The sequence below is a fragment of the Oryzias latipes genome, chromosome 18 (genome assembly GCF_053564925.1).
Source record: "Oryzias latipes strain Hd-rR chromosome 18, Olatipes_Hd-rR_3.1".
Lineage (NCBI taxonomy): Eukaryota > Metazoa > Chordata > Actinopteri > Beloniformes > Adrianichthyidae > Oryzias > Oryzias latipes.
In genome coordinates this window covers 23,867,877-23,892,625 of record NC_136254.1, presented here as the reverse complement: position 1 = coordinate 23,892,625, position 24,749 = coordinate 23,867,877, and the positions used below count along the sequence as shown (strand labels likewise).

Sequence of the window (24,749 nt, the reverse complement as noted above, 5' to 3'; positions counted from 1 at the left end):
GTTTCCTGCAGCGGCTCCACGTTTCATCTGTTTCACAACCCGACACTTGTTTTGGTTGTTTTAACCGCAGAGTTGCCGTGGACGGCTTTCACAGTCCTGTTTTCTCTTTTGGCTCCAAGTCATCGCCATGAATCTAAAACTAATCCACCAAGTGGGAGCTCATCCCTCTTAATTTGTTTGCCCGTTTTACATCCATGGAGATGTTCTCTACAGCGGCATCTAAGCCATCACGTTGACAACCCCAAGTGGCGTCTAATACTCCGCCTGATTTCCTTCTATAGTCGCTTTCATGCTCCCTTTATTTTGTTGGATGGGGGGATTTTTATTTTTTTTTCTTCTCCTCATCCTCTTGTTTACAAAAGAGGCTCAGATAAGGCCCTGAGTGCACCGAGCCTCACCCGCAGACTGCTGCTTGGCCACTTGGGCAAAGCTGAGGCCCGTTTTAATCAAGGCGAGAGAATGGCCCCACTTCATCTTTGACTAATTTATCTCTTTGGAAAGTCAACCAGAAATGGTTTCAGTCCCTTTTATAGACTGATATCAAAGTTAAATATGTGCGCTGGAGCAGGCAACCCTGGAGCCACGTTTCTTTCGATTCGCCTCAGCAGTGAATCAGTGTTTGTACAAAAGCAGGGCCGAGCCGCTGTAAAGCAGAGATGTGGCTCTTTAACGAGGTGCTAATGGACTGCTAATTCACAGGGAAAGGCAAAGTGACCAATTCGCTTCGTCTTGTGTTTACTACCTGCTGCCCTTTGACCCGTCTGCCGTCAGAGGTGAAGCCAAATTGTTTCGGCGAAAGCATCATGTTTATCCCATTTCCCTTTTACGGTTCAAGATTCTGTTCAGCCTCACTCCTGCTATTTAAGAAGATCCGATCGGTTTCACAAAACGATGTTCGCACACATTGCAGTATCGCCAGATCTGGGGACACACATAAAAAGGGCCAACAACAAACAATTGCAGAGTCAGGACAAAAGGCCACCTGATGATTTAAGCTGCTCTCTTAAATTTTGTGCTCTTAAATGTTCAGTTTAGAGCAGTAGTTGGGCTGGAACCTGTTTTTGCGGTTTTAAAGTCACTTGTGCAAGAAGGTAATATTCCTGCAGACGCAGTCTTTTGAGGACAGAAGTAAATCTTTAAAATGTCACAGACAATACCCAAACAAAACATGCTCTTTGACGTAACGTAAATCTTTGAATGTTTATGCGATTGATGTGAATCAAATAATTCTGACGCATTTATTAACGCAAATTGCTGCATAACTGCACAATGCTGCTTTTCTTCGCAGCAGTATCAGCTGATTTACGTTAATTACATCAACAGTTGAGGAGTTATGACGGAATGGCAAAACTGGAGTTAGAGCAGCAATAATTTTTTTTTGTGGATAAAGGTTTTTTTTTTTTAATGAGAACCTAAAAATCCCCCCTTTTTCCCGCAGTTTTTGGTGGTCATAGAAGTTCTGCTCAGTCTTGAAGGACCCAACCAGATCTTCGGTTCTGCTCATGCACAGACACTCATGGTTGTCATTTCCATTGTTTTTGGTAGAGTTAGCAATATTATCAGGATGTCAGATATTTTTTTTTTAATCACATGTTAATAGAAACTATTCAACATGTGTTTGACACGGTTTGCGCGATTAAAAAAAGTTCATGTTTACTTAGGGATTTGTTGTGAACGTGTCATCCTTAGTGTTGTCGCCATTCTGCGCGATTCAATTAGCTCACAGCCGCTCATCTTTCCTCGGCTGTTTTACAAGGCCTTGTTATCTTAATGATCTTCCAGCGCTAAAATGTTTGCAAATACAGTACGCGGCGGATGAAACGCGAGGTGATTTAGTGGGAACGGCGCAGTGCGACGGGCTCCGCTTCCTACTTTTGTGCGGCTGAGGGCTCAGGGGTGCGGCAGCGGATACATGTTCTCTGTCCCGGCTGCCTCTGTGGAGGGAAGGAAGCTGGGAGTCAGAGGTGAACGCATGCTGCCTGCTGCAGCCAAGCAACAGGCTTTAAGACTCAGGAACACGGCTAAACGTACGGAAAAAAATGAAGTGTTATGTCACGTGTCGATAGCTATTACACGTTTTAGCTGGACGAAGAGTCTAAAAAAAGTGAAGTTTTCCTCCAAAAAGGAAGGAGGGTCTGGCGAAGACTGCGGCCGCGTGCTTTCATTCTCCACACAACCCTCTCCTGTAACCTTGAGAGAAGCCTGCGCAGGCCCCCAAGTTCAACGAGTGCATGAGGCATATTTTCACTGAGCGTGCTCGGACCGCCCCCACTAAAGCCCTCGACCCCACCCCCTCTCCTCACCATACATACAGCCTTTTTTTTTTCTTTCTCTCCCTCCCGTCCGCCTAAAGAGGAGTCCCTGTAGGCCCTGTCTTTCACAGCGCCTGCAAAGGAAATACATTATGTGTAAAAAGAATTCCATATGGTGTCATAGGATCTGTGTAATTCCCTCTCCGTTGATTAAAAAAAGTCACCTTGCAGGAACAAGTCAGTCCTTTGTGGTCGGTGCTGCAGCCTCTGGTTTGTGGGTTTCACTTTTTATTCAGCTCGATCTGTTTATGCATTAAACTTGCTGCTCCGCAAACGCTCTCCTTACAACCTCACCCTCGCCACAACGCGGCGCTTTACTAGAACTCCTAAACGAGCTGTTGGACCAGCTCGACTGGAAAACACTGAGGAAACCTAGCAAACTTCCTTGTTCCTCGGTAATTACCTGCAACTGAGCTGCAGCCGCTCTCCTGGAGGAGTGGCTGACATCAGCTGTTGCAGTTGACAGCAAAGGCCTGCATTGGCTGTGGGTTTGGAGTGTGTGGCAGTCCTCTGGGTAGGCTGTTCCAGGTCCTCCCTGCCAAGTTCAAGTGGCTTTGACTGAGCTCTGCACCACAAACGGGAAGTGTTTCTGCGAGGCGTTCCAACCTTTCAGGGGCTGTGACTGCTCCAAGCACGGCGTGCACGTCAGTGTCAGCGACCAGATAGGGTTCCCTGCGTGCATGTTCAGCAGACCATCAGGAGAAAAGAAAAAAAAATGTTGGCAAGGATGCGTGTATATATGTAGATGCTTGCCAGGAGGGGATTACAGAGCGTGCTCCAGTGGTGGCTCTTTGATGTTCCTTCCAGCTCCCATGATGCAACACTGTGGCTAGTAACGGGAGATTATTTTTATGACCTTTAAACAGTTTGCACACCAAATTTGGTACAATTAGTTTGAAAAAAAGTCAAAAAGTTGGAGTTTTTTTTAAATATTGAATATTTTCAGTCTGCAAGGACTGGATAGTTCAGCAGTCACTGTTGAAGAGAGTGAAGAACATCAACATTAAACAACAACAACCTTATCGGGGTTCATGTGGTGTCCTACATTTTTGCAAAGACGGGCAGATTTGGTAAGGTAAAAATGTTCGAGGGCCAACGATTTGGCCTTAACTATTTTAAAAACATTAAATGCAAATGAACTATTTAACTAAATGTATTTGTTTTTCATTACTGACATAGAAATCAAATACGTTATATGTTTTGACTAAAATTACTGTCTATTTATCAGTTTTTGCCCCATTCATTCCCATTTAGCTCGTCGTAGATAGCATTATTGGTGTGATGGTTCCTCAGACACAGTTGTCTTATATTTCGCTGAAATAATATGTCAATTTCCACGTGTCCTGGAAGCGGTGTCCCTCACTGTTAACTTTTCGTTTTTATTTAAAACTGACATTTTAGAAATGAGCTAGATGGGTCAATGTGGCTAAAAAGTAATTTAGTCAATCACAATTAAGAAATCGTACAGTTTTTAGAAAATGTTTGGATTATCATCAAAGGAGCCAATAGAAATTTGAACGAGGGCTGCATTTGGCCCACCAGCCAGACTTTGGTCATGCCTGATGTAATGTAAACCTTCGAGAGATAGCTTGTCCACTACAGTAGTCAGGACAGCCCTGAAAACACAAACGAGACCTCTTTTCAGGAGTTTGCATCTTGCGACTTGTAGATGATCCTCTCATAAACAGAAGTGTCATGTTGGCCGCATTCCTCAGCTGAAGCAAGGCAGAGCAAGAAGTGTTTTAGCTCTGCTGCAGCAGCCTTCATGGCCGTCCCTCCACGGATACCCTAAAATGAACTTTTGACATCTTAGGTTGGGTGGAAACATCATTCTTAGATGATTGGAAATCAAGGATTATTAAAGTTCCTTCGTGAGGAGTGATGGTCCAGTGCTACAACCCTGGGTGCGAGAATATTTTACAGACCAAGGAAGTGGAGGAAGGAGTGCTGGGAGGCTTATGAGGGCCGGCGGGAGGCATGCAGGAGGAGAAAAAACAGCCGCAAAAAAGGGGAATTCCTGTTCCCGAGCTGGGAAGTGATGGAAAAAGTGACCGCTCGATCTCGCTCCGTGTCAAAACAGCCAAGCTCCGCCGTCATCTGTGCAAATATTTCAAGAGATTATGGTTCGCGAGCCTCGTGGGAAAGCCAGCGAAGACAACAAGACTTGAAGCTGCTTCCACAGAACCCCTTCCTTCTTATGGAAACCCAGACAGAACAAAAACACCAGAATTTTCAACGTACCTGCAAATAGAAATGGCTCTGTGAGGTTCCATAGAGACAGGTCTTTGTTCTATATGCAAAAACTTGGCAAAAAACCCAGAGATAAAGTCAAAACAAAGGCCTGTACGTTTTTGACCTAAATAGTGTGCATACTATACAGTCAAACAATAACACCAGTTTAACAAGATAATTTTCCTTTACATACTTTTTATTTGATATTCAAAGACGTTTGCACCATTAAGATTAAAACATCTTTGTTTTGATTTATGTTTGATTAATTATGTGTTATTAGCAGAGCTTTTGCTGGCAACTGGATATAACAAACGCTTAAAACTCCAGTAACTTTTCTACTGTTTATGCAGTTATTTTTAATTCCAACGAATCAGTTACCTTAATTGTAAAGACATTGCAACTGTAAAGTGTTGTAGTTTAGAAAAGGAGAAAAGGGTTTTTAAAAAAAGCAACATTTTCATTGTCATTTTTATTGACTTCTAATTCCAAAACGCTCAAATTATGGTAAAAAATTAGCTTCCAGACAATAATTTCTGTGCCATTTCATTCAATCCCTGCGCGATGAGATGATGAACTACTGATCCGATGCCTTCTAATTGCAACCAAACACCACTTCTGTGGACGCAGAGCCTTGGCAGTAACATGGTTTATGACTCTCAAACAGCAGAATCTGAAATTAATTTAGCGCCTCTCCTCTTCCCACTGTAAACTGGCGCTGTGCAGCCAAACCACATGTTGTTATTGCTGCAGTGGCAGAGGGGGCTGCCCCAGCAGGCCTGAGTAGCTGAGAACAGATTTGCTGTCGGTTTTTTTGCCAAGAATGTGGAATTAAGTTCTCTCCCTTTCTTTCCCTCGTTCTGTGTGGCTGAGAACATCTCGCTTAGTGTGCAAGTTTTTTTCCCCCTTCTTAAATCACACACCTGTGGTGCGTCAACCATAGATTGGATTTGCATAAAGATTTCCCCGTGAGACCAAGACGCTTTGCTGTGATCTTGTCTTGCCTCTTTTGTGTGTGCATGCTTCTCGCTCAAGTTGGCTGGATATTGCTATATGGTTGGAAGGTCCACAAGGGGTGAAGGAGATCGACTATCTTATGATTATATTTCTGTTCTTTTCCCCCATTGGGTTGAAAAGCTTTACTCCAGGGGTCATGTGCCAGTGGAGGTACCCAGACCCCACTCCCCCAGGGAACCCTCCTGCCCCCAAGCCTCCATCCGCTCCGTCCCTTCAGATGCTTTGATTTGGGCAAGCTCTGATTTTGGAGGGGAAAGGGGGGGGATGTCTCTGAAAGCCCTGTCTCCAGGCACATTACCAGGAACGGAGGGGTTTTACTGGCCATGCGGCTTGCACCCGGCTTTTTTAAAGCACCAACAAGCTCCTCAGTGGGCCTGCTACATCCGAGCAGCCTCCACCCCGAAGACCTGAAACATCTTTCTGTCATTACCACGCTTCTAAGAAACGGTGGTTCAAAAGAATGTGGACGATAGCCCAAAGGCTTTGCAAGGTTTGCTAGAGTGAATAAAACTTTGGTGCCCATTAAAACAAGGAATTTTAATTTTAATAGGAATATTCTCATGAAAAGTAAACCTGAAGTTCTTGGTTGCAGTGTGTGGTTTTGCTTGATTATGATCTGTTCTTAGGAAATAGCCTGTTTAAAGTAACCTTGTGGTCATTTTCAATTTGGACTTTCTAGTGCACATCAAAGTTTGCGTCCTTTGTTAGTTTGCTATGCTTCGCAATTGGGAAAACTCATCTGAATTCTGGAGCGGTGTAATTTTACCTGGAAACACAAGGAGCTCCATATGCATACAGTTGAACGCTGATGTGGTTTTGCGACAGTAGAAACGCTGATGAGATAGTTGGGCGTTAAAGAACCAGAGGAAAATGAAGAAAAAAGTGATATTTGTAACGTCCAATTGAAAATGAAACTTAAGTGATTCTAGTAGCATTGAATGTACGTATATGAGAACTAGAAGGAGTGACCCCCCGCCTTCCGAATGGGAAGTACTCGCTTGTTTTAAGGAGCCTAAATCCCATAGACTTCTATTGAGAAATAAACAGCTATTACTCAGTCATTCTATTTTTTGCTCTTAATATTCAATAATTTTTTATCTGTGGTAAAAATTATTCAAGTTATGAACTGGCCAATCAGATTCCTCAATAAAAGTTTGTGGTCTCATGTCGTAGAGTCAACACGTTTTACAGATTCTTCCAAGCCCGCTTGTGAGTGGTAGGGGTGTGGACTTTCAACAAGCTCATTCTTGGTTGGCAAAAGTGGTTGCCATAGAAATGATGACTCAGACTGATATGGACCAATCACCGCTTACTGACATTTTATGGTTCCAACATGGTGGCGTCCATATTGCGAAAAGATGGCAACTGAATTGACCTTCATTTTGTTGGAGCCAGAAGTAAACCATTTTTCAACGGGTGACGTCACACTCACTCTCTGTCCAGTTCTCAAAATCAAGTAATGATAATACTATCCATTTGAGAAAATATATGTTGGAGTGTTGGAGTGCTTTAAAATGAAATCCTCAAGCTTTGAATCACAATTATATTGAATAAGCACTGTGGCAGTGATATCTAGGACTTTTTCTGCCTTTCACGTCTGTACCTCCTCATTTTATTGACCTACAAAACAGTCACCAAATTCTTGTGATTAAGAATTATTTAGCTTTATGCTTTGGGTTGTTTTTTCTTCGATAATTGTAATGCACGTTGTTGATGGACTAACTTTAGTTCACTTTCACTCTTTGGCCCTTGGAAAGTTTATCTACTTTAACACTGAAGTCAACCCCACCATAGTTCATCAACAAGTGGATGGAGACCCTTGTCCTAAACCACACCCTTAAAAAATAAGTTGCGCTATCCAACTTGCCTAATAAAGTACCATATTTTTCATACTATCGGGTTACCGGATTTTAAGGCATACCTTGAATGAGTGGTCTATTTTTAAACGTATGCCATATAAAGGGTGCACTGAACTATAGCTGAGACAAAAAAGTCAGAGATAAGTCTTTTGAGTCTTTTAAGTGCACCTTGTAGTGTAGGAAATACGGGAGACTACGCAAGAAAACCAACCCTCATACAGATCAAACCTGCAGGCGCATTAGTGCTTTAGATAAAATGTTGACGTACTAAAACAGTAGAAGAGATGAAAGGAGAAGTTATAATTTGCACCTGCTCCTCCACTCTCTACTAAAGGGGCCAACAGAATGTGGCTCAACATCTCCTGGCAATGCCAGTAGTCTATGTTTATGCTTGTAATGACACATTAAACTCTGTGGTTGATCCTCCCTCTCCTTTCCCAGCCCATGCTCCATTCCAGGGAAGCGGTGCCAACAAAACGCTCTGAATGAGTGCACACTTTGTTTTTCTATTGTCCGTTTTGGGCCAAGATGTGGTCTTGGATTTGATGGCGTTCTATGATCAGATCATTCCTTCCATGTCCCCCCACTTGAAGGTGCGTGTGTGGGCGTGTGTGTTTGGTCGCATTTTACTGCCACTCGCTTGGCACCTCGCTGCGAGTGCAAACAGTGGCGCTGGATGGCAGGGATCCTCGGTGGCCTCTGGCCCAGCTGGAGAGGAGCCATTCCCGCCCTGCGAGGGAACACCCAGTCGCGGCCCGCAGCTCTCGCCAGTGGGAAGTCCTCTTGGCTGAGGCCCGACGCCATAGCAAGCGCCGACAGTCACTGACACATCATTGGCAGAGGCTTTGCACACAACATTGCACAAGCTTTAGAGGCTATTAATTGGCCTCGAATTTAAAAGAAGTTTCCCAAAGAGAAATGCGTTTCATCTGCTCATATCCAGCAAACCCTAATGACGTCCTCGTGCTTTCACTGTAATATTGCCACAAAACATTCTTCTACTAATTTTTCTATAAAAAAAACACGTTGATTTTTCATGTAATTTCAAGTCTAAATCAGCTGCATTTGCTTCAAGCTTTAAGGGTTTGGTGGTTGGTATTAGATAAACATTAAGGTAGAATTGCCTTAGTGATAACTGCCCTTGCTGATGGATACGTTCTGTCTAGGGGTGGATCGGGAAAACCTGTACACGAATATTTAAGATCGTAGACCGCTCAGTGAGCCCGTAGAGCAAAAATGTTCATGCACATTTTTTACTGTGGGGATGTTACAGGCGACAGGACTAAAGCATTATCAGTGTGGACCCGAGCAGCATCTCTCAGTTGTTGAACTTCTTTCTCACTCTACCAGATGTGAGTTACAAATATAGAAGGGTTTTCCCAAACTTTCCTTTTTTTTTTAAATGGTTGAAGAGTCCGATGTTTTTTTCAAGCTGGTTCATGCCTGAAATCAGCTGCGTCAGGATCGCAGCTCGTCTGTCCCTGAACTCTGATCTGTGGACCAACTTTCCTCTCTCTGGGGAGAGCAGGGAATTTCCCAGACCCCTAAATACCCCGCCATCCCTCATCCCCTCTGTCCCCCTCCTCCCCCGAGACCAGTCGAGACGTGCATGTTTGAACCCTCTCTCTGTGTTCCTGGCCTCCAATGCCCATTGCCACTCAAGCAGCGGGGGTCCGGGGGCATTTGTCTCATAATTATCCGACTGGATAAGGGGGTTCTGAAGATGAAAGAGGCGAATCACAGAGCTTCTCTGTCAAAGGTCTGTCTGCTTGACTGGGGGGGAGCAGATCCATCTCCCCCGTCCCCTCTCGTTCGCCACATCCACTACCCAACCTTTGGTCCATCTCTCACACACATTCAGACGACGTCTTTCCCCCTTAATCGCCCACAGTGAACGCTCGTGCACCCCCCCCTCCCTCTTTACCAGCCACCCCACTGATTCATTCACAACTACAAAACTCCAGGAATACCCCCCACCTTCACATCCTGAAAGACTTCAGACTTGCTCCCCCCTTTTTTTTCTTTGCTCCCCCTCACAAATCACGCCCACCATCAGCTAGCTGCCCACCTCACCCATTTTGCCCCCCCCCCCCTCATCTGCCCCCCTCCTGTTTCCTTCCCACCCTCCCCGCCGCCACCTTTCTTCTTCTTCTGCTCTTAACTACTGGCTAGGAGTTAATGGACTGTTTTGGCCAGTCTCCAGACGGTGAGTGTCACCTCATTAGCCTATAGCAGCTCGCTCCCAGACTGCTTCTTGTGTGTTTTTTCTTCTGTGTGTGCGTGGGAGGAGGACTACAACAACGGAATGTCATTGGTCTGTCCCCCCCCCCAACAAACCGTTCAACTATACACCCCTTACCCTCTCTGTGTCTCCTTCCCAGCGCTACAATGAATGAGAAAACACGCATGCATAATTAAATCTATAGTCTCGTCCCTCCTTCCTCCACAGACGGGCATTACAAATAAAAAAAGAAATGCTCCTGCTTGGAAGTTTGCCACCATGGTGGGAAAAAAAACACAAGAGATGTGACCAACCCTGCGCCACTCTCACACGGACCTCTTCTTTCTTATCCTGGCTCACCGAATGGCAGGGTGGCAATAGCGGGCGAATGTAAATACCACCCGGTCCTGCCAGTCAATTACACCACAAAAAAGCTAATTGTGCGTGGGGGCGCGCACCTCAGAGATGTGAGGCTGCCTGTCGATGCGGCCCATTGTTTCAACGCAGATGCAGAAGTTTGTCTTTTTTCTCACACTCCAGACCTGATGCCAGTTAACGGAGTGAAAGATGAGACTGCGCTGGAGGCAAGCCCCCCCCCCCCCCCCCCCCCCCCCCCATTCTATACCAGGACACACAGTTCTGCCCACCTGAAAATCATCCAAAATGTAGATATATTAGTCAGACCGCATCGTAGAAAGTTTTGAATCAAAATGAATCTTCTGTCACATAATGGGACGATTCCATCTTGTCTTTTAGTTGAATTTATTGTGTTTGTCTCAAACTACCAGCCTTTCATTTTTTTTTTAATCCAAACAAGTAAGAGAAGTTTTAGGAGATAAAAATGTGTTTTGTTTTAAAAAACAAACCAAATGCATACAAAAAAATTGGCATATGAAATTAAGTAAAAATATGACATTAAAAAGTTGTTTTCAGTTTGCTTTTTGAGTCAGATTGAGTATATTAGCACTGTTGTTAGAAAAAAAATCTACTTTTTTGGGTCACAACCGCCAATGTGTATTCTGAAATTGTAAATTATTTAACCTCTTCACACCATGTGGCGCTAAATTATAACGTACCATTTAATCCGGCAAATTACAATCACCTTGAATGGAAATAATCTGTAACAAAAGTCAGGCATGAAGTGGTTAATATTTTACATAAACTATTTGAACATTTAAAATTAAAATATATAGTCTAATAATTTGGGTAGTATAGATATAACTGAGACTTTCAAACTGAATTTAATGCTTTAAAAAGAGAGGGATAAAAATGTGGGAAGGACAGGCTGAACAGGATGAGAGCGGGAGGAGGTGGGACCGTGGCGTGCCGCCTGCTCATTTTTCAGCGGACAGATGAGCCTCTGTGTTGCGTTTGTCTGCCTCAGCTCGCTGACTGCGCCGCACAGCACAGACCAGCTCGCTGTGGGACGCTGGGTGCGCGCCTCTTATTTGTGCACACGTGTTCGCTGCGCGTGTGTGTGTACATTTAATGCGCAAATGTAGCATGACTTACATGAATGAAAGCTATTTTTTGAGTGACCCCCCCCCCTTCCCACCCCGTCCCCTTCTTACATTTCTGCACAGTAAACACATGCAATGTGTACATCTGTTCAGAGGTGGGTAAACTTTATCTCACAAATTAAAAGGTGGGGAAGTTTAATTTGGATGGATTAACCCTCATCTGCACCCTTGGTTTTCAGCCTGTGTGTCCCTTTTGTGCTCCGCCAGGTTCTCCCCTCTCCTCTCCCCGGCCGGTGCAGCTAATGATCCATCAGGCCTTTCAGAGCCTCGTTCAAGGCCCACTCACCATAGAATGCTCTTCCCCTCCCCGTCCAACACTGTTTGGTGACCTCAATGAGGGGGCCTGTTGTCCTGCCAGCTCAGTTAAAACGCTCTCCTCTTTTCACCGCCGTGAGAGTTTACGGAGGAGCGGGCACAGAGCTGGGGGTTTTTTTTCGGCGAGAAAAAAAAGAGTGCCTGCTCTCCAGTGGCATTAGCATGCAAGCGTCGCAAACAAACATGCAGAAGTTCTGCGCATATGCAGCCCAGGAGATGCACACGCAGGGATACTTTTGCCACCGCTTCTCAGCGTTCCCACCAGGACTTGATTCCAGAAGTCTCAAAAACCTGTCCTGTATGTGTGTGTGTGTGCGTGGGTGTGCGTGTGTCCTCCTATTGAACAAGTGTGTAGTGTCTGTCTCAGAGAAAAGAAGGCAACATTTCATTGTTCCTATAGACGTTTCACTTTCTCACAGCTTTTTTCACGCCCTCGTCTCGGGCCGTCTGCGTGCGTCTTTACGGTACCTGATCGCCCGTCAAAGGCGGGGTCGCCTAAGAAGTGAGCATGGAATATTCCTGCAAACTAAACAGACTTCCATCCATCCCCTCGTTGTCTTTATGAGCCACCATCTGTTGTCATAGATGAAGTACACCAACAGGGACTGCAGATCCTTAGAAACCCTTAAAAGGTTTTAATTTTAATTAAACCTAAATAAGGCCTTAGTAAAGCATGACATTCTCTTAACTCCTGGTGAATGGGTCTTAACTTTTTTGACTTCTTGTCTCCAAAAAAGAAAAAAAACATCTTGTGTCATTAGGTCGCAAACCTATTGTTAATCGTTTAACCTCGGTAGCCAATTAGCTCATGCTTGTCGGTGCAGAAAAACAGGAAATTTATGGGGAAATGGCTTGTAAACAGGAATTACTGGTGATGGTTAAACCTGGTTAGTGGAACTCCTTAAGAAAACTAACTACAGTTTGCAGAAAGACATTTAAACTTGGCACAATGGGGATCAAGGTGATCCAATTGCATGTGTAGTGCAAGTAACAGCAGACTTCTGCTGTTTGTTTCATTTTCGGTATTAAATCAGATTTTAAGGGTTCTTAAAAAGGTAATAAAAGTCCTTAAATGTAACTTTTGTAAATCTGTAGACACCCGGGTGACATCAACTTTTTTGTCACTGTGATCTGAAAGTGGTAACGTCCAGCATTTTCGCCTATCAAAGCCAGCAGCTTTTTTTTTGCCTTTTTTTAATGTTCTTATATAAAACGTCTCCGGGAGACCCATCCTTTAAAGACGATGCTGCCCCAAAATGGCGCTCATCTTGGTGCACCATTTGTCGTAGCCCCTAAATTCTGAGAGTCATCACCCCTTCCCCTTCAGCCGGGTCAGGTGGCAGCCCTTTGCCGAATGCCACCCATGACTCCTAATGGGGAGAAAGAGGGGCCCCCATGCCAAAATTTGGGAAATGTGTGTGTGTGTGTTGGGGGAGTGGTCTATGGTGGTGGTGGTGGGGGGGGGGGGGGGGAGGCATCACCAGTTGGCAAGCTGGCACACAAAGGCTGGCATGATAAGATCCTCCCTTTTCTGTGGGCAGATTTTCTCGCCCGTATCTTTTGTTTGGCTTGTTTGGGTTGCGGCTCGTCCTGATAAAAGCCACTTTGTTTAGACAACAAGGCGCAAAGGGAGGGAGAAAAGACAGATATAAAGACGAAGAGTCGTGGGGGGGGGGCGTTTAATTTAGGCGACAAATGGAAAGAGAGCTCTAACACAGATGGAATCGTTAAAAAAAGAACAGTTTATGGGGCAAAAAACAAAGAAAATTGAGAAAGGCAAAATGTAGACGGGAGCCTTTCACCCGAGAAGATACACCGCCGAAAAATACCCAAAGAGGCGGGTATGAAAAGACACAATGGAGGAAGGATACTGTTGCAGGCACAGGAACGGCGATAGACAGATAGTGTGGAGAAGAAACGGAGATCGGGCAAAAGAGAGCGGGTTCTGCAGGCGGTTGGACGCCAGCCCGAAGAGTGTGAGGTCATCCGCAAAGCTGTGAATGATAGAAACCAGGAGCACAGGAGGACACAGTGCACACACACACACACACACACAAACACGCATGCGTTACATACCAGCACATGCACAGCCTTTTGCGCACTGTCAAGAGCTGCGTGACCCTGCCACACACACACATATATGACACACACACATGATTGTGTCTTTCCGGACTCTTTGGAAGCAGAGAAAAGCAGGAGAAAGTCTGCTTGGCCACATCAAATATTTACTCAGGAGCAGCTGTATTGTTGAAACATTACGCATCGGAGCCGCTCCGTAATTAGGTCGATCCTTGTTGTTTTTTCTTTTCTCTTCTCCTTCCCTCTCTATGTTTCCTGACTTCTCCTGGAGTCCACCTCTCCTCACCGCGCTCCCCCTCCCCTCGCCTCCCCGGGCTGCTGAAATGCATCTTGGCTCGGGACCCATGCCTCTGGCAGCCAGAGTGCTATACATGTGCACAGAACCCCGCTCGGCATAAAATGGCTGCCAGACAGGCTTCTCCTCCTGAAATGTCGACAGTGGTATGCATCTGCAGGGCGTGCGTGACGCCCCCGTGCACGCGCGCACGTTTTTCTAGTACTTTTTTTTTCGTGTAGGGTATCTGTACGTGTCTGCAAGCGTTTGCGGGCTACAAACGTGCGTCGTCAAGGAGGGAGAGAGGGGGGGGGTTTCCTAAACTATGCGGCTAATTTAATCCAAACTGTGTGTATGTGCATATGCACCCCCCCCACCTTGGATTTAGTTGGAGAAAAATGGGTAGGGTGCCAAAAAATGGAGGGGTGAGTGTGTTTTAGTGATTATAAAATCCAGGCGAGCGACACACTGGGGTGTGGAAAAACCTCACAAGCACTTCTAAACTTTTCTTGCCGAGCCAGATTTTTGTTGCCATTACCACTAATTGCCTCAGCCGTTACAGTGGTATGATAAGTATCCAACCGGACAAGAAGGTGTAGGAACTTTCGGACGAATCCAAAACAGCCCCCACCCCCTTCTTTTGCTCTTTTTATGCTGAGTAACCGCAGATAGTCCAATTCCTGCACAGGACTGTTTTTTCCAGTCCTCCATGAACCCGTTTGTTTATTTAAACAAGTGGCAGGGATGGAGGGTGCCAAGAAATGTTGTTTTTGGAAAAGGGCCTGGTGTGTACGTGCATGTTTATGCGTGTGTGTGTGTGAGTGTGTGGCGTCTGGCCCTGCGATCCAGCCCTGCCAAGCTCCCAGGGCAAAACCGAGCCTCCTCGACCGCAACTGTTTATTTACAGGTTACACTGGTGTTTATTTGAAGACTATCAGATTGGCCGGGGCTTCTGCACAGGACACCTTATAGACAGACACCGAGACTGCTGCTCAGAACGTGGTCCTGCTCTCCCATTTCTGATTTTACAATTCCTCTTTTATGTCCTGCTTGTCAGATCAGGGAGACACCAGTTTAAGTTTTATTTTGGCGAGTAGGAATTCAAGCAATGGCTCTGGGGGGAGGGGCCTCAGGTTGGCTGTCATTTGCGGGTCAGACTCTTTAGTGTGTATGAGAACTGGACTGGAGTGTGATGTCACTCATAGAGAACAGCTTAAATCCGGCTCCAACTAAAAAAAGTCAATTTAGTTGCTGTTTTTTTCACGGTACGAACATCACCAGACGCTTACTGACAGCGTCTGGAACCAGATGCCGTCAGTAGGCAGGGATTGGTCCAAGTCGGTCAGAATAAAAATTTCTATGGCAACCACTCTAGCTAATCAGGACTGAGCTGGTTGGAAGTCCACGCCCCCTCTCCCCTGAAATCAGGCTAGAGGAAATCTGTCAAACATTTTGAATGTTTGATGTGAGACCACATGCTTTTATTGAGTCATCTGATTAGTCAGTTTATTACGTGAATAACTTGGAATAAATAAAAAAAAGGATTAACACAATATGTTTTAAAACAGTGGTATCAGAGCAAGAATTCTGACCAATAGTAACAGCTTCTTAATAGAAGTCTATGGGATTTTGGGTTCTTGGAACTAGCAGGTACTTCCTATTTGGATTGAAAGGGAGGGGGTCTCTCAGTCCAGTTCTCACATACAGGCAATGGGTCAGAGGTAAAATGTAATGCAAAAAGGGGAGGTGATTCCAGCACCGGCGCAGACCCAGCAGATGTGCCATATGCTTGCATCCCACCTTGAGTCGTCCAGGTGGTCTCTGCCGGTGCTACAGTGGGGCCTCATGCTGGAAGATGCTGCCTGGGATCTCTAATTGCGACGACCATCTGCTCTTTTTTTTTTCTTTTTGTCATGGCCACCTCTTCTGCTCTCCAAAAGGGCTGATGCGAAAAAAGAAAAAAGGGAAAACAAAAGAGCAAAAGCATTAAACTTTGATCCGACCTAACTCAACCAGAGCGCCTCGCTCACGTTCTCACAGCTTTTTTATTTTTTTCCTTCGTTTACTTCAGAGCCCCCCCCATCCACCCTTCCACCTCCCATCCGTCTGAGTCTGTGCCTCTCTGAGCAGCTCCTGGGGAGCAGGCATGAAGTTGGCAGTCATAACGAGACTGACAGATGACTCTGAAAAGTGGGAAGGAGGGCGGGCGCCACGCCGAACGCCTTTATGGACATGTGCTGTGGCAAATCCATGTGAACTTCAGGCATCTTCAGGCAGTTCTTCTGGAGTATTGGCGTTATGAAATTCAGCAGTTTTAGTGAAGATTTTCCCAAATTTTGAATAATGGGGGCTTAAATGGGTTTATAAGGACTTGCACTTTTGTGCTTGTATAACAGGAAAATGTCCTTTTAGTTTTACAAAGATCCTTTTGGGTTCATGTAATTTAAATAACGATTTTTTCTTTCTTTCTGCTTAACGTATGGTTGTTTTCCCCCCTCCCTTCTTTGTCTTTGTTGAGCTTTAGCCAAGAACATTCTGTTTTTGCAGCACTGTTTAATAGTCAAATTTAGGAGTTGGGGAACAAGACAGAGCTGGAGAGCGACACAGAGAAGAAGCAAGACAGGAATAAATCTTTCAACCCCCCCCCTACACACACATTCATTCCCTCCCCCTTGCTTTTTCCCTCTCGCTTATGAAAGCTGGGGCAGGAAAAAGTGTGTTGTTGCACGACGAGGGTATCTAAGTTCACCGTCTCTCCGGCTTCTTGCCTCTCATGCTCAGGCTGTCACATGTTCAAGGTGTAGATGATAATCTCCCTGCTGGTTCTCATTGCGCCCCCTTTTTTCCCCGTCTCGGGGTATGTGTGGTCCCTCGAAGTCATTACGAGGGGGTCCGCTATTAACCGCCCTCTCCTTCTCCACGTAGGCTGTTCCTTTCAAAAGCCAGATTGCGATCGGACGGTGATTTATGCGGGCTAATTTTGACGTTTCACAACTTTGGCGCGCTGCATAACTTCACAGGGGGAAAGAGCTGCCCCCCCCCGTGCCTGTCAGTGATCAGCCGCAGCCCGCCGATGCATTCCCGTCCTCAGCGAGGTGCAGCGATGTCAGTCTGGCCGCCTCCACCGCCGCGCCGAAGCCGGTGGAAAGAATTCCACTCATGTTTCCTCGTGTTCCCCTCCCGCCTCCCGCCTGTCCTCTTTCCTTCTCCCCCCCTACATGTTTTGTTCTGTGCTTGTACCTTGCACAGCAGGACTGAAGCCCCCCCCCCCAACTTCCCATTAGAAAAACGGTAAAAAACTTTAGTCGGTCCCACGTCAGAGATCTGCACTCTCCCCCTAAAAGAATGATAGCACAGTTCAAACAAAGCTGTCTTGTTTGATCTACTGCTAGGGGGGGGGTCAAAAGATAAGAGCAGACTTTAAGCTGCCACAAAAGCCCCCCCCCGCTGATATCTTTTACATTATTTCCTCAAGAGATTTACGAAAACTATCAAATCATGATGGTATGTTTCTATACTAACCCCCCCCCCTTTTGTGTGTGTGTGTTCACAGACTCGCAGCAGTCAGGAAGTCCAAGTAACAATGAGCCAGGCAAAAACCCTCTTCCAGGTATGTACAGTGGCAGTTCCCTCCTGTCATCACTCCCGTGCTGCCGGCCCGCCCCACAGGGGCTGATGGGACATCGCGCTTAGGTCAAATCGCAGACAGACATCCGAGAGGGGGGAACTTTTGCTGTCCAATCTAGCCATGGGGATCTTTGTTAACCCTTTACGATTGGAGATGTCGCAGACGACACCTTTCACACACTGTAACTCCACAACCGTTTACGCCATCAACGTGAATCGGTTGATTCTGACGCTGAGAAGAGCAGCTTTGGGAGAAAAGGGGCTCTTCTCCACTTCAGAATCCACTGGAAATACGTGAATTGCTTAAACAGTTGAAAAACAACAACAGTCGTAAACACTGAAGATAAGGCTCCAGTGTTAAAGGGTTATTATTTTTACTAGAGTTCTAACAAGTTTCTGAATACTCAAATATCTGCGTTATGCTCCAGAAAATCTAAACATTTGTGACGTCCAAGATCATGGATTTGCGATCTTTATATAAAAAGTAAAGTTTAATAAAAATACACCTAAGGAAATCTAATTGTGGCTTCAAGATTGCAGAATAATGTTGGATTTTAAATATAAAAGCAAAATAAAACGTATATGCTACTATCACTGTAAGTAAATAAATAAAGAAAACGTTAAGGTTCTCATTTCAAAGTAAAGTGTTTTTCATAGATGTAAAAAAAAATAGATGTAATTTGCGTAGATGTGAAAATTAGACGTCCAGTTTATACTATAAAATTCAGAAGAAAACAGTTTTGTTTTAAATAAAGTTGACAATTTGAATAAAAATATGATCAAAATGAACTAAAAGAAATATCACGAATATCTTGTGATCAATCATGTGTTGTCATGTGACTGTCTGGAATAAGGTGGAGATGCCGTACCAGAAATGTAAAATGTTGATCGAAAGTGTGAGTTTTTCTGGTATTTCCACTAGGGTTGTGTACTTTTGGATATGCATGGCGTAACATGTATATAAAACATTCAACAGGCGATACAATACAGTCCAATTCTTCAGCCTAAATGGATGCAATCTAGATATTTATTTCTAATTAGATATTTACTTTGGCCCTGTTCAGAGCGGTTCGTGAAAATATTGTCTGATAAGTTTATAAAACATATCTGTTGGAAATACTTTAGATTAAAGGACTGTGAGTCTTTTTTAGTGATTACATTTTTAGGTGGAACTGCAAAACTATGAGGTTAGAAAAACTGTAGAGAACATTTTCAGGATATTCTAAAATGATCCAAAGCAACAATGATTTTGTTTACTGCTCAAGTTAACCAGAAAGTTGATAGAAAAACTGGCAAGTGTAACATTGTTTAAATATTATTTGTTGTTATATTTTGTTAATTCAGATTTTCTGTTCTAAATAAAAGTATAAATGCTCGTGTTGGAATACAAGTAATTTTAATTTTTATACATTCATTAAAAGAAACACACATATAGCAACTATTCAAAAATCAGTTGAATTAAATAGTGGTTTAATCTGTGAATTGCTGATTTTGATTTTTAAATTAAATCACCTAAGTAATGACCCACAGCACTAGTTTTTACCAAATGGGTGGAGAAATCGTCACACGATTGGGTTTAATGTCCACAAGTGATGTTCGGCACTTCAGTTTATCCCCACTCTTGGAAAATGAGCCGAGCTAAACCGCTGTGTGGTCACAACGCTGGGACAAAAAAAAAGAAGAAGTTTGAGAAATACGATGAGCCCTCTACCTCCAGAGCAGGTTCTGCTGAGGCCGCTGCCAAGGAAAACATGTCAGCGGGCCAGCGACTCGGCCTCGGAGGCCCCTCCGCAGTGCCATGCCTCCTTGAAAAGCGCTGCTGCCGCAGGAGGAGCCGCGTAGATACCTGTCTGTCCCTTCTCCTGGCTCGGCCCGCGCGGTCTCGGCCGGGAATCAAAGCTAAGCATCATCGGGGTGCCAATAACATGTCTGGCATTGACAGCTTCTCCCCCCATCTCGATTAGTGTTGTTAAGTCCATGCAGGCCACACAAACCTGAGAAATGCAGCCTAATGCATGAGTCAGCATGCGTGAAACTATAAGGAAATGTTTGGCTGTTTTTTTCTGAGACATTACTTTGCAGTGGTTTTTGTCACCGTGTCAACTTAACATATTCTGAAGGTTTACTGTTGCTATTTTTAATAAACAAGCCGTGCCAGCAGGCCCCTTGGCTGGGGGTTTGTTCGGTGTGTCCCCCCCCGCAGCACGAGCGTGCTCGTCAATCTCACCTCTTCTTCCTCTTCTCTGCACACCTGTCCCGTCGCTCCACTCACTTTTACAGCGTCCAATGAAAAACAAATGCAGCTCCAGATCCCAGAACCGCAATGTCATGGAAAAAGAATCCTGCTGTTAAAGAAATGGGGGGGGGGGGGGGGGGATAGTTAGTGGGTTTTTTAAAGACCACCTTCAATGAAAATCGTGTTTTTGGTGTATTTTACGTGCATTTTTCTCCTGATGAAAGACATATAAAGAAAAATAAAATTGCATTTCTGAGTATTTATTTATTCAAATTCAAATCTCAGAGGCGAATTTCTGATGAACTACTGCAGCTCTGCAGAAACTATGTCCTAGAAATGAAGAGTTTTTTTGATTTGGCCTAAAAACGGCAAAAACACAATTAAAAACACTGGGAATGCTTTGAAAATAGATGAAAAGGTTGATCAGAGTGGGACTTTAAATGCAGATGTGTTTTAAAAAGCTTAGTTGATCATGTTATCACACACATGCACCATCATAATATTTCTTTTTATGAGAGTATATAGGATTTTATACAATGTTTCTGACAGAGATAGGGAAAAATCCAAATTGACTCAATTTGTTTCATGAAATAAACAGATTATTGAATATAAAACTAATTAAAATTGATCTAAATCTTCTTGTACTACTTCAGAGTATTTTAAATCCAGGCAAAGTTCTGTTTATCTGTTTGCAGCAGCAGATTTTATTAAACAAACAGGAATGATTGATGGATCTATGCTAGTTTATCTTTATTACATAATATAATAACAAGCACTGAACCAACTTGGTGTCATTTTGAAGCTCAGAGCTTTATCGCTGCATCAAGCTTTTCATACGTCTTTAGCTAACAACCATTAACCGTTACACAATCGCTTCTGTGTCTGCAGTTTACTTGGAAGACAGTTTCATCAAATCAGGAGTCTTCAGCGTTGCCGAGTTGGTGCGAGTGTCCCGAAGTGAGTACCCTGCCTCCATGTTTCGCACTTTAACACCCGTGCCCCACATGTTTTTGGAGGTTTTTTTGTTTTTTTTTGGGGGGGGGGGGGGGTGAAGTGAAGCTCACAGGGAGAAACTGGAGCGTCTTTCTGCTGCAGGAGTAACAGGTGCAGCTAAGGGTGGAGCTCTCTGTGTGTGCAGACTCACATGAAATTTCCACGTCTGTGTATTTACATATAAACATGGTCAACTAATCTCAATTTGGAGAAAACGGGGCGACCCCAAATCTTTAAGCAGCATATAAAGAAACCTTGCTTTTACTTGTGATCTGTGTGCAAACTCCAGCCCCCGCTTGCCACACAGCTGTGGTGCGGTAAATCCCGTTTGGCCGGTTCGCAGTAAGATAACACAGCCAGCGCGCAGCTGTCGGCGTGAGCCGGCGCTCATCTGCACAGACTTGTCTTCTTCCCCTGCAAAGCCGTTGACGGTTGTTCCCCCAGGACTCCTCGCATGGCCCCGGGCACGTCAAGGCACCGCTCACCTGTGTTGCCCCTCGCGCCGAGGCTGCAACTGTAGTGAACGTGCCCGAAGAGCACAAAGAGTCCAGTCAACCGCACACACACATACATACACACACGAACAAACACACCCCCTGAAACCCTCCACAGGCTGCGGTTGAAAGGAGCATACAGATGCTGTGTTGGCTGTGTGTCGCAGCATGCTCCAGCCAGTTTCCCTCTAATAGTTCCACTCAGAGGGGCGTGTTATTGCTGTTCGGACCCGGAATATTCTAGTTAATGCAGCACATCTGAATACTTTGGAAAATCTCCAAAATTATACTTTTGTATAAGTTTAGCCCAGGGGTCTGCAACCTGAGGGTCTGGGGCTATGTGTGACTCTTTGACCCACCTCTAAATGCCACTCTGGTTGTGTGAAAAAAATATGTTTTGAATTGTAAAAGCATTAAGCAAAACCAAACTTTGGAAAAGTCCAACTTCATTTAACTTGTTCAGTTTAAGCAAAGCACGTAGCAAAGCTCCAACAACAACTATAGCGGTCCAGCTTTGTAGCTTACCAAAATCAAACAATTGGACAGATTTTTGAGCGCCGCGTACCTCGTACCGTAGCATTTTTTTGTTGCATTTTTCTCATGATCATTGAGAACCAGGAGCAGAAGAAAAAATGCAGTTTGAAAAAGAACTTACATGTGGCGTAGAAAATACGCTGAGTGGGGGACAAGCTCCCTGCTCTGCTGCATTCTGATGCTGACGACTAGATCCATGCACGTCTTTGTTTTCCTCGTCTGAGCTGGTATCTGGCTCCAAACTGTACGGCTGGATAGCTCCAATATTGCTTACTATTTTGTGTTTCACTAGTATTGTTAGGCTGGGGGTGTGAGGGGCTGTAGGCTAGTGGGAGAGCATGTAAACAGAGAGCTCTCAGTTATGGATGATGGGAAGGGCGGAGTTGTCGCTCTGCAGAAACTTTGTCTTAGATAAAAACCACAAAGGTTTTTGGATTTTGGCTAAAAACGTTGTGATCATACGTGACGGTTAGGCAAACAGGTTGAAACACATTGCCAAAATAGTCCCAAAACATTTAATGATCGCAGAAGGGCAGGCCAAGACACACCAGAGCAGAACACAGAGAGACCCCTCCTTAAATCAAAAAACACTAAAGTAGCGATTGCAGGCAGGAAGAAGTCACAGCTAACCTGCAGGAACAAAGCATCAAAATAAAAAATAAATAAAACATGCCAAAACCAAACCAAGAGGCAATTCATGACATCATAATTGAAAGACCACTGGGAAGTCCGAATTTAAGTTTGGACACTTGATTAGCTCTGATTTAATTTTTTTTTTAATTAAGATTTATACCTTTTGGCTGGGATGCCCCACCAACAGTAAAATAAACGGTGTTGAGTTTTTTTAAATCATGGCTGACATTACCTTCTGCTACATTTGCTGCATTGAGATGATCCTATGTGGTACAGGGAGTCTTTTATTTTGAAAGAAAATCATGTTAACCTCTTTCAAAAGTTATTAACTATTTAATATTTAAAATTTTTTATATCTTTATGTTTTATTTCTGCAAAAAGAAACAATAATATATTTATATTTATCATAATATCAACAAAACATGAATGCAAATTAGAGTCTTATTTTTCTACAGGGGGAAGTAAAACTTTGTGGCTCCTAAAAGTGAGACATTGACCAGAATGACTCTTTAAGTGTTGAAGATTACAGATCTCTGGTTAAGCCACAAATGTAAAATTGACTTTACTTTGGTTTACATTTTTACATGAAATAATTTTTGCAATTAAGTCATGAATTCCCCCAAAGCAACTCAAGGAAATGGATCACGTGTTGCATAAATACAGAATGTCACAAAGTCCTTAGTGGTGACCTTTTCATTAATTCAATACATCCCCTTAAAAAAACACAAAAAAACCACAAAAAAAACTGTGACTTTGTCATAAATCTCCAGTTACGTGCTCCGAAAGACAAAACGTATTGTTTCCAAGATCAGGGACTAAATATCTCTTTAAATAAATTTTTTTTGTGGTTTAATTTGTTCCCGGTCCAGATGGCCTCAGAGCTGCCATGTTTGCTCTCGTGTGACAGAGGCCAGTTTCGCTCAAGCCGACTGAAGTCAAGCTGGAATTTTAAAAAGGTCGCCTGCGCGCGCACAGGAATTGTCACTCACTCAGACGGTCGCTCCCTGGGAAGACATCCGAGCAGCCGCTCATCCATCATCACGCTGCTTTCCCAACTCTCCGAGCTGTTGAGACATTCTTTGAAGTCCATCAAAGGGAGTTCAAGGCCGACGTGGCGGCCTGGCGTTTCCACAAAGCCCCTCATTAATGCAACAGGAGCCGCCGCTTTGGGATGTTTTGTCAACAAAACGTGTGGAAGCACGCAAGACGTGTGAAGTTACAGCTCCAAACTTTTGTCACAGTAAATAAAATGTTTACTCTGTTTGGCGGAAATCTCAAAGTGTTATTAAATTAGCGGATTGGCGGCGTGGCCAAGTTGCATCACAAAAACAGCGGCGAGCCAAGAAGAGAGACAGACTATTAAAGAGAGACCATCTCATTGAGGGGAGGTTAGTGAGATCCATAGTCCTGAATGGAATAAAAAAACACACACACATTAATCTGGCATTTGGCGTGCTCCTGGGTTCGGAGGCATTCCTGCACCATGCAGCTCAGGGCGGGCAGCGGCGGGTAGGGGCCTCTGCCAGGGCGGAGGCTGGCGGAGGGACTGTGGCAGTGGTGAACCTCAGACCACAACAGACGGCGCCGCACACTCCATCCCCTCATCCGCTCCAAACCAGCCAGCCACTGGAGCCGCCGGCGGCCCGGCCGACCACACTCTAGAGCGAAGGCGGGACACGGGGGCAGAGAGTGAGGATGGGCGCTGAACCCCCTCTTGTTCTGTAAACAGAGCCGACCTCCCGTGAAACAATATCCCTCACCTTGACCGCAGTGGGAAAAGCAGCACCTTCCGCAGCGTAAATATTTGGGAAATCTGAAAAGTTTAGACAAACACTTCAAAGGTTGTTTTTTTCTGTTTTTTTCCTTTTGCTTAGACCTCATAAATAATAAATCTGGTTAAAACATTTACTGCAGCACGTCTGTGCAAATGGTAATAGATTGACACGTTTAGGAAGCACTGATTTACTTTGAAAAGATTGCAGTTGTTTCATTTTCTGCACAGATGCAATCACACGCAAAGACAACCCTAACCCCTCTGTGCCCCTCGCAGTGCCCATCACCCACGGCGCAGCGGTACCTTTCTCCATGGCGGACATGCCCGGCCAACACTACTACCATGACCTGAACTCCAGTGTGGGACTGCACCGCTCCCTGTCCTCCCCTCCTGGCAGGTCAGTGAAAGTTGCAGCAACAACAAAAGATCATAAGTCTTTCTGTTTTTTTGAAAACCACAAATTAAAGTCCTATTTATGAATAATACTGAATAATGAACCATAACTTGTTTTATAGCCTATTAGATTTAGAAGTGTTTTTTTGTTTTTTCAATGAAGTGAATAACAATTTAAGCTTGCCTATTTGTGTCCCAAAAAAATTTGAAAAAGGGATGACTCTACCTTATATCTGTTT

The 24,749-nt window shown here is 44.4% G+C and overlaps 1 protein-coding gene across 6 annotated transcripts in view; it reads left to right on the top strand.

Annotated features, from left to right (window-relative positions):
• Nucleotides 1-24,749, top strand: part of LOC101169147 (nuclear factor 1 B-type) — a 64,182-nt gene that overhangs the window by 20,182 nt on the left and 19,251 nt on the right. For all 6 annotated transcript variants that reach the window (XM_078936368.1, XM_078936369.1, XM_011487391.4 and 3 more), the window contains 3 exons: nucleotides 17,380-17,436; nucleotides 20,578-20,646; nucleotides 24,394-24,514. In XM_078936368.1, coding sequence (XP_078792494.1) covers nucleotides 17,380-17,436; nucleotides 20,578-20,646; nucleotides 24,394-24,514 — 247 coding nt within the window. The remainder of the gene's footprint in view (nucleotides 1-17,379; nucleotides 17,437-20,577; nucleotides 20,647-24,393; nucleotides 24,515-24,749) is intronic.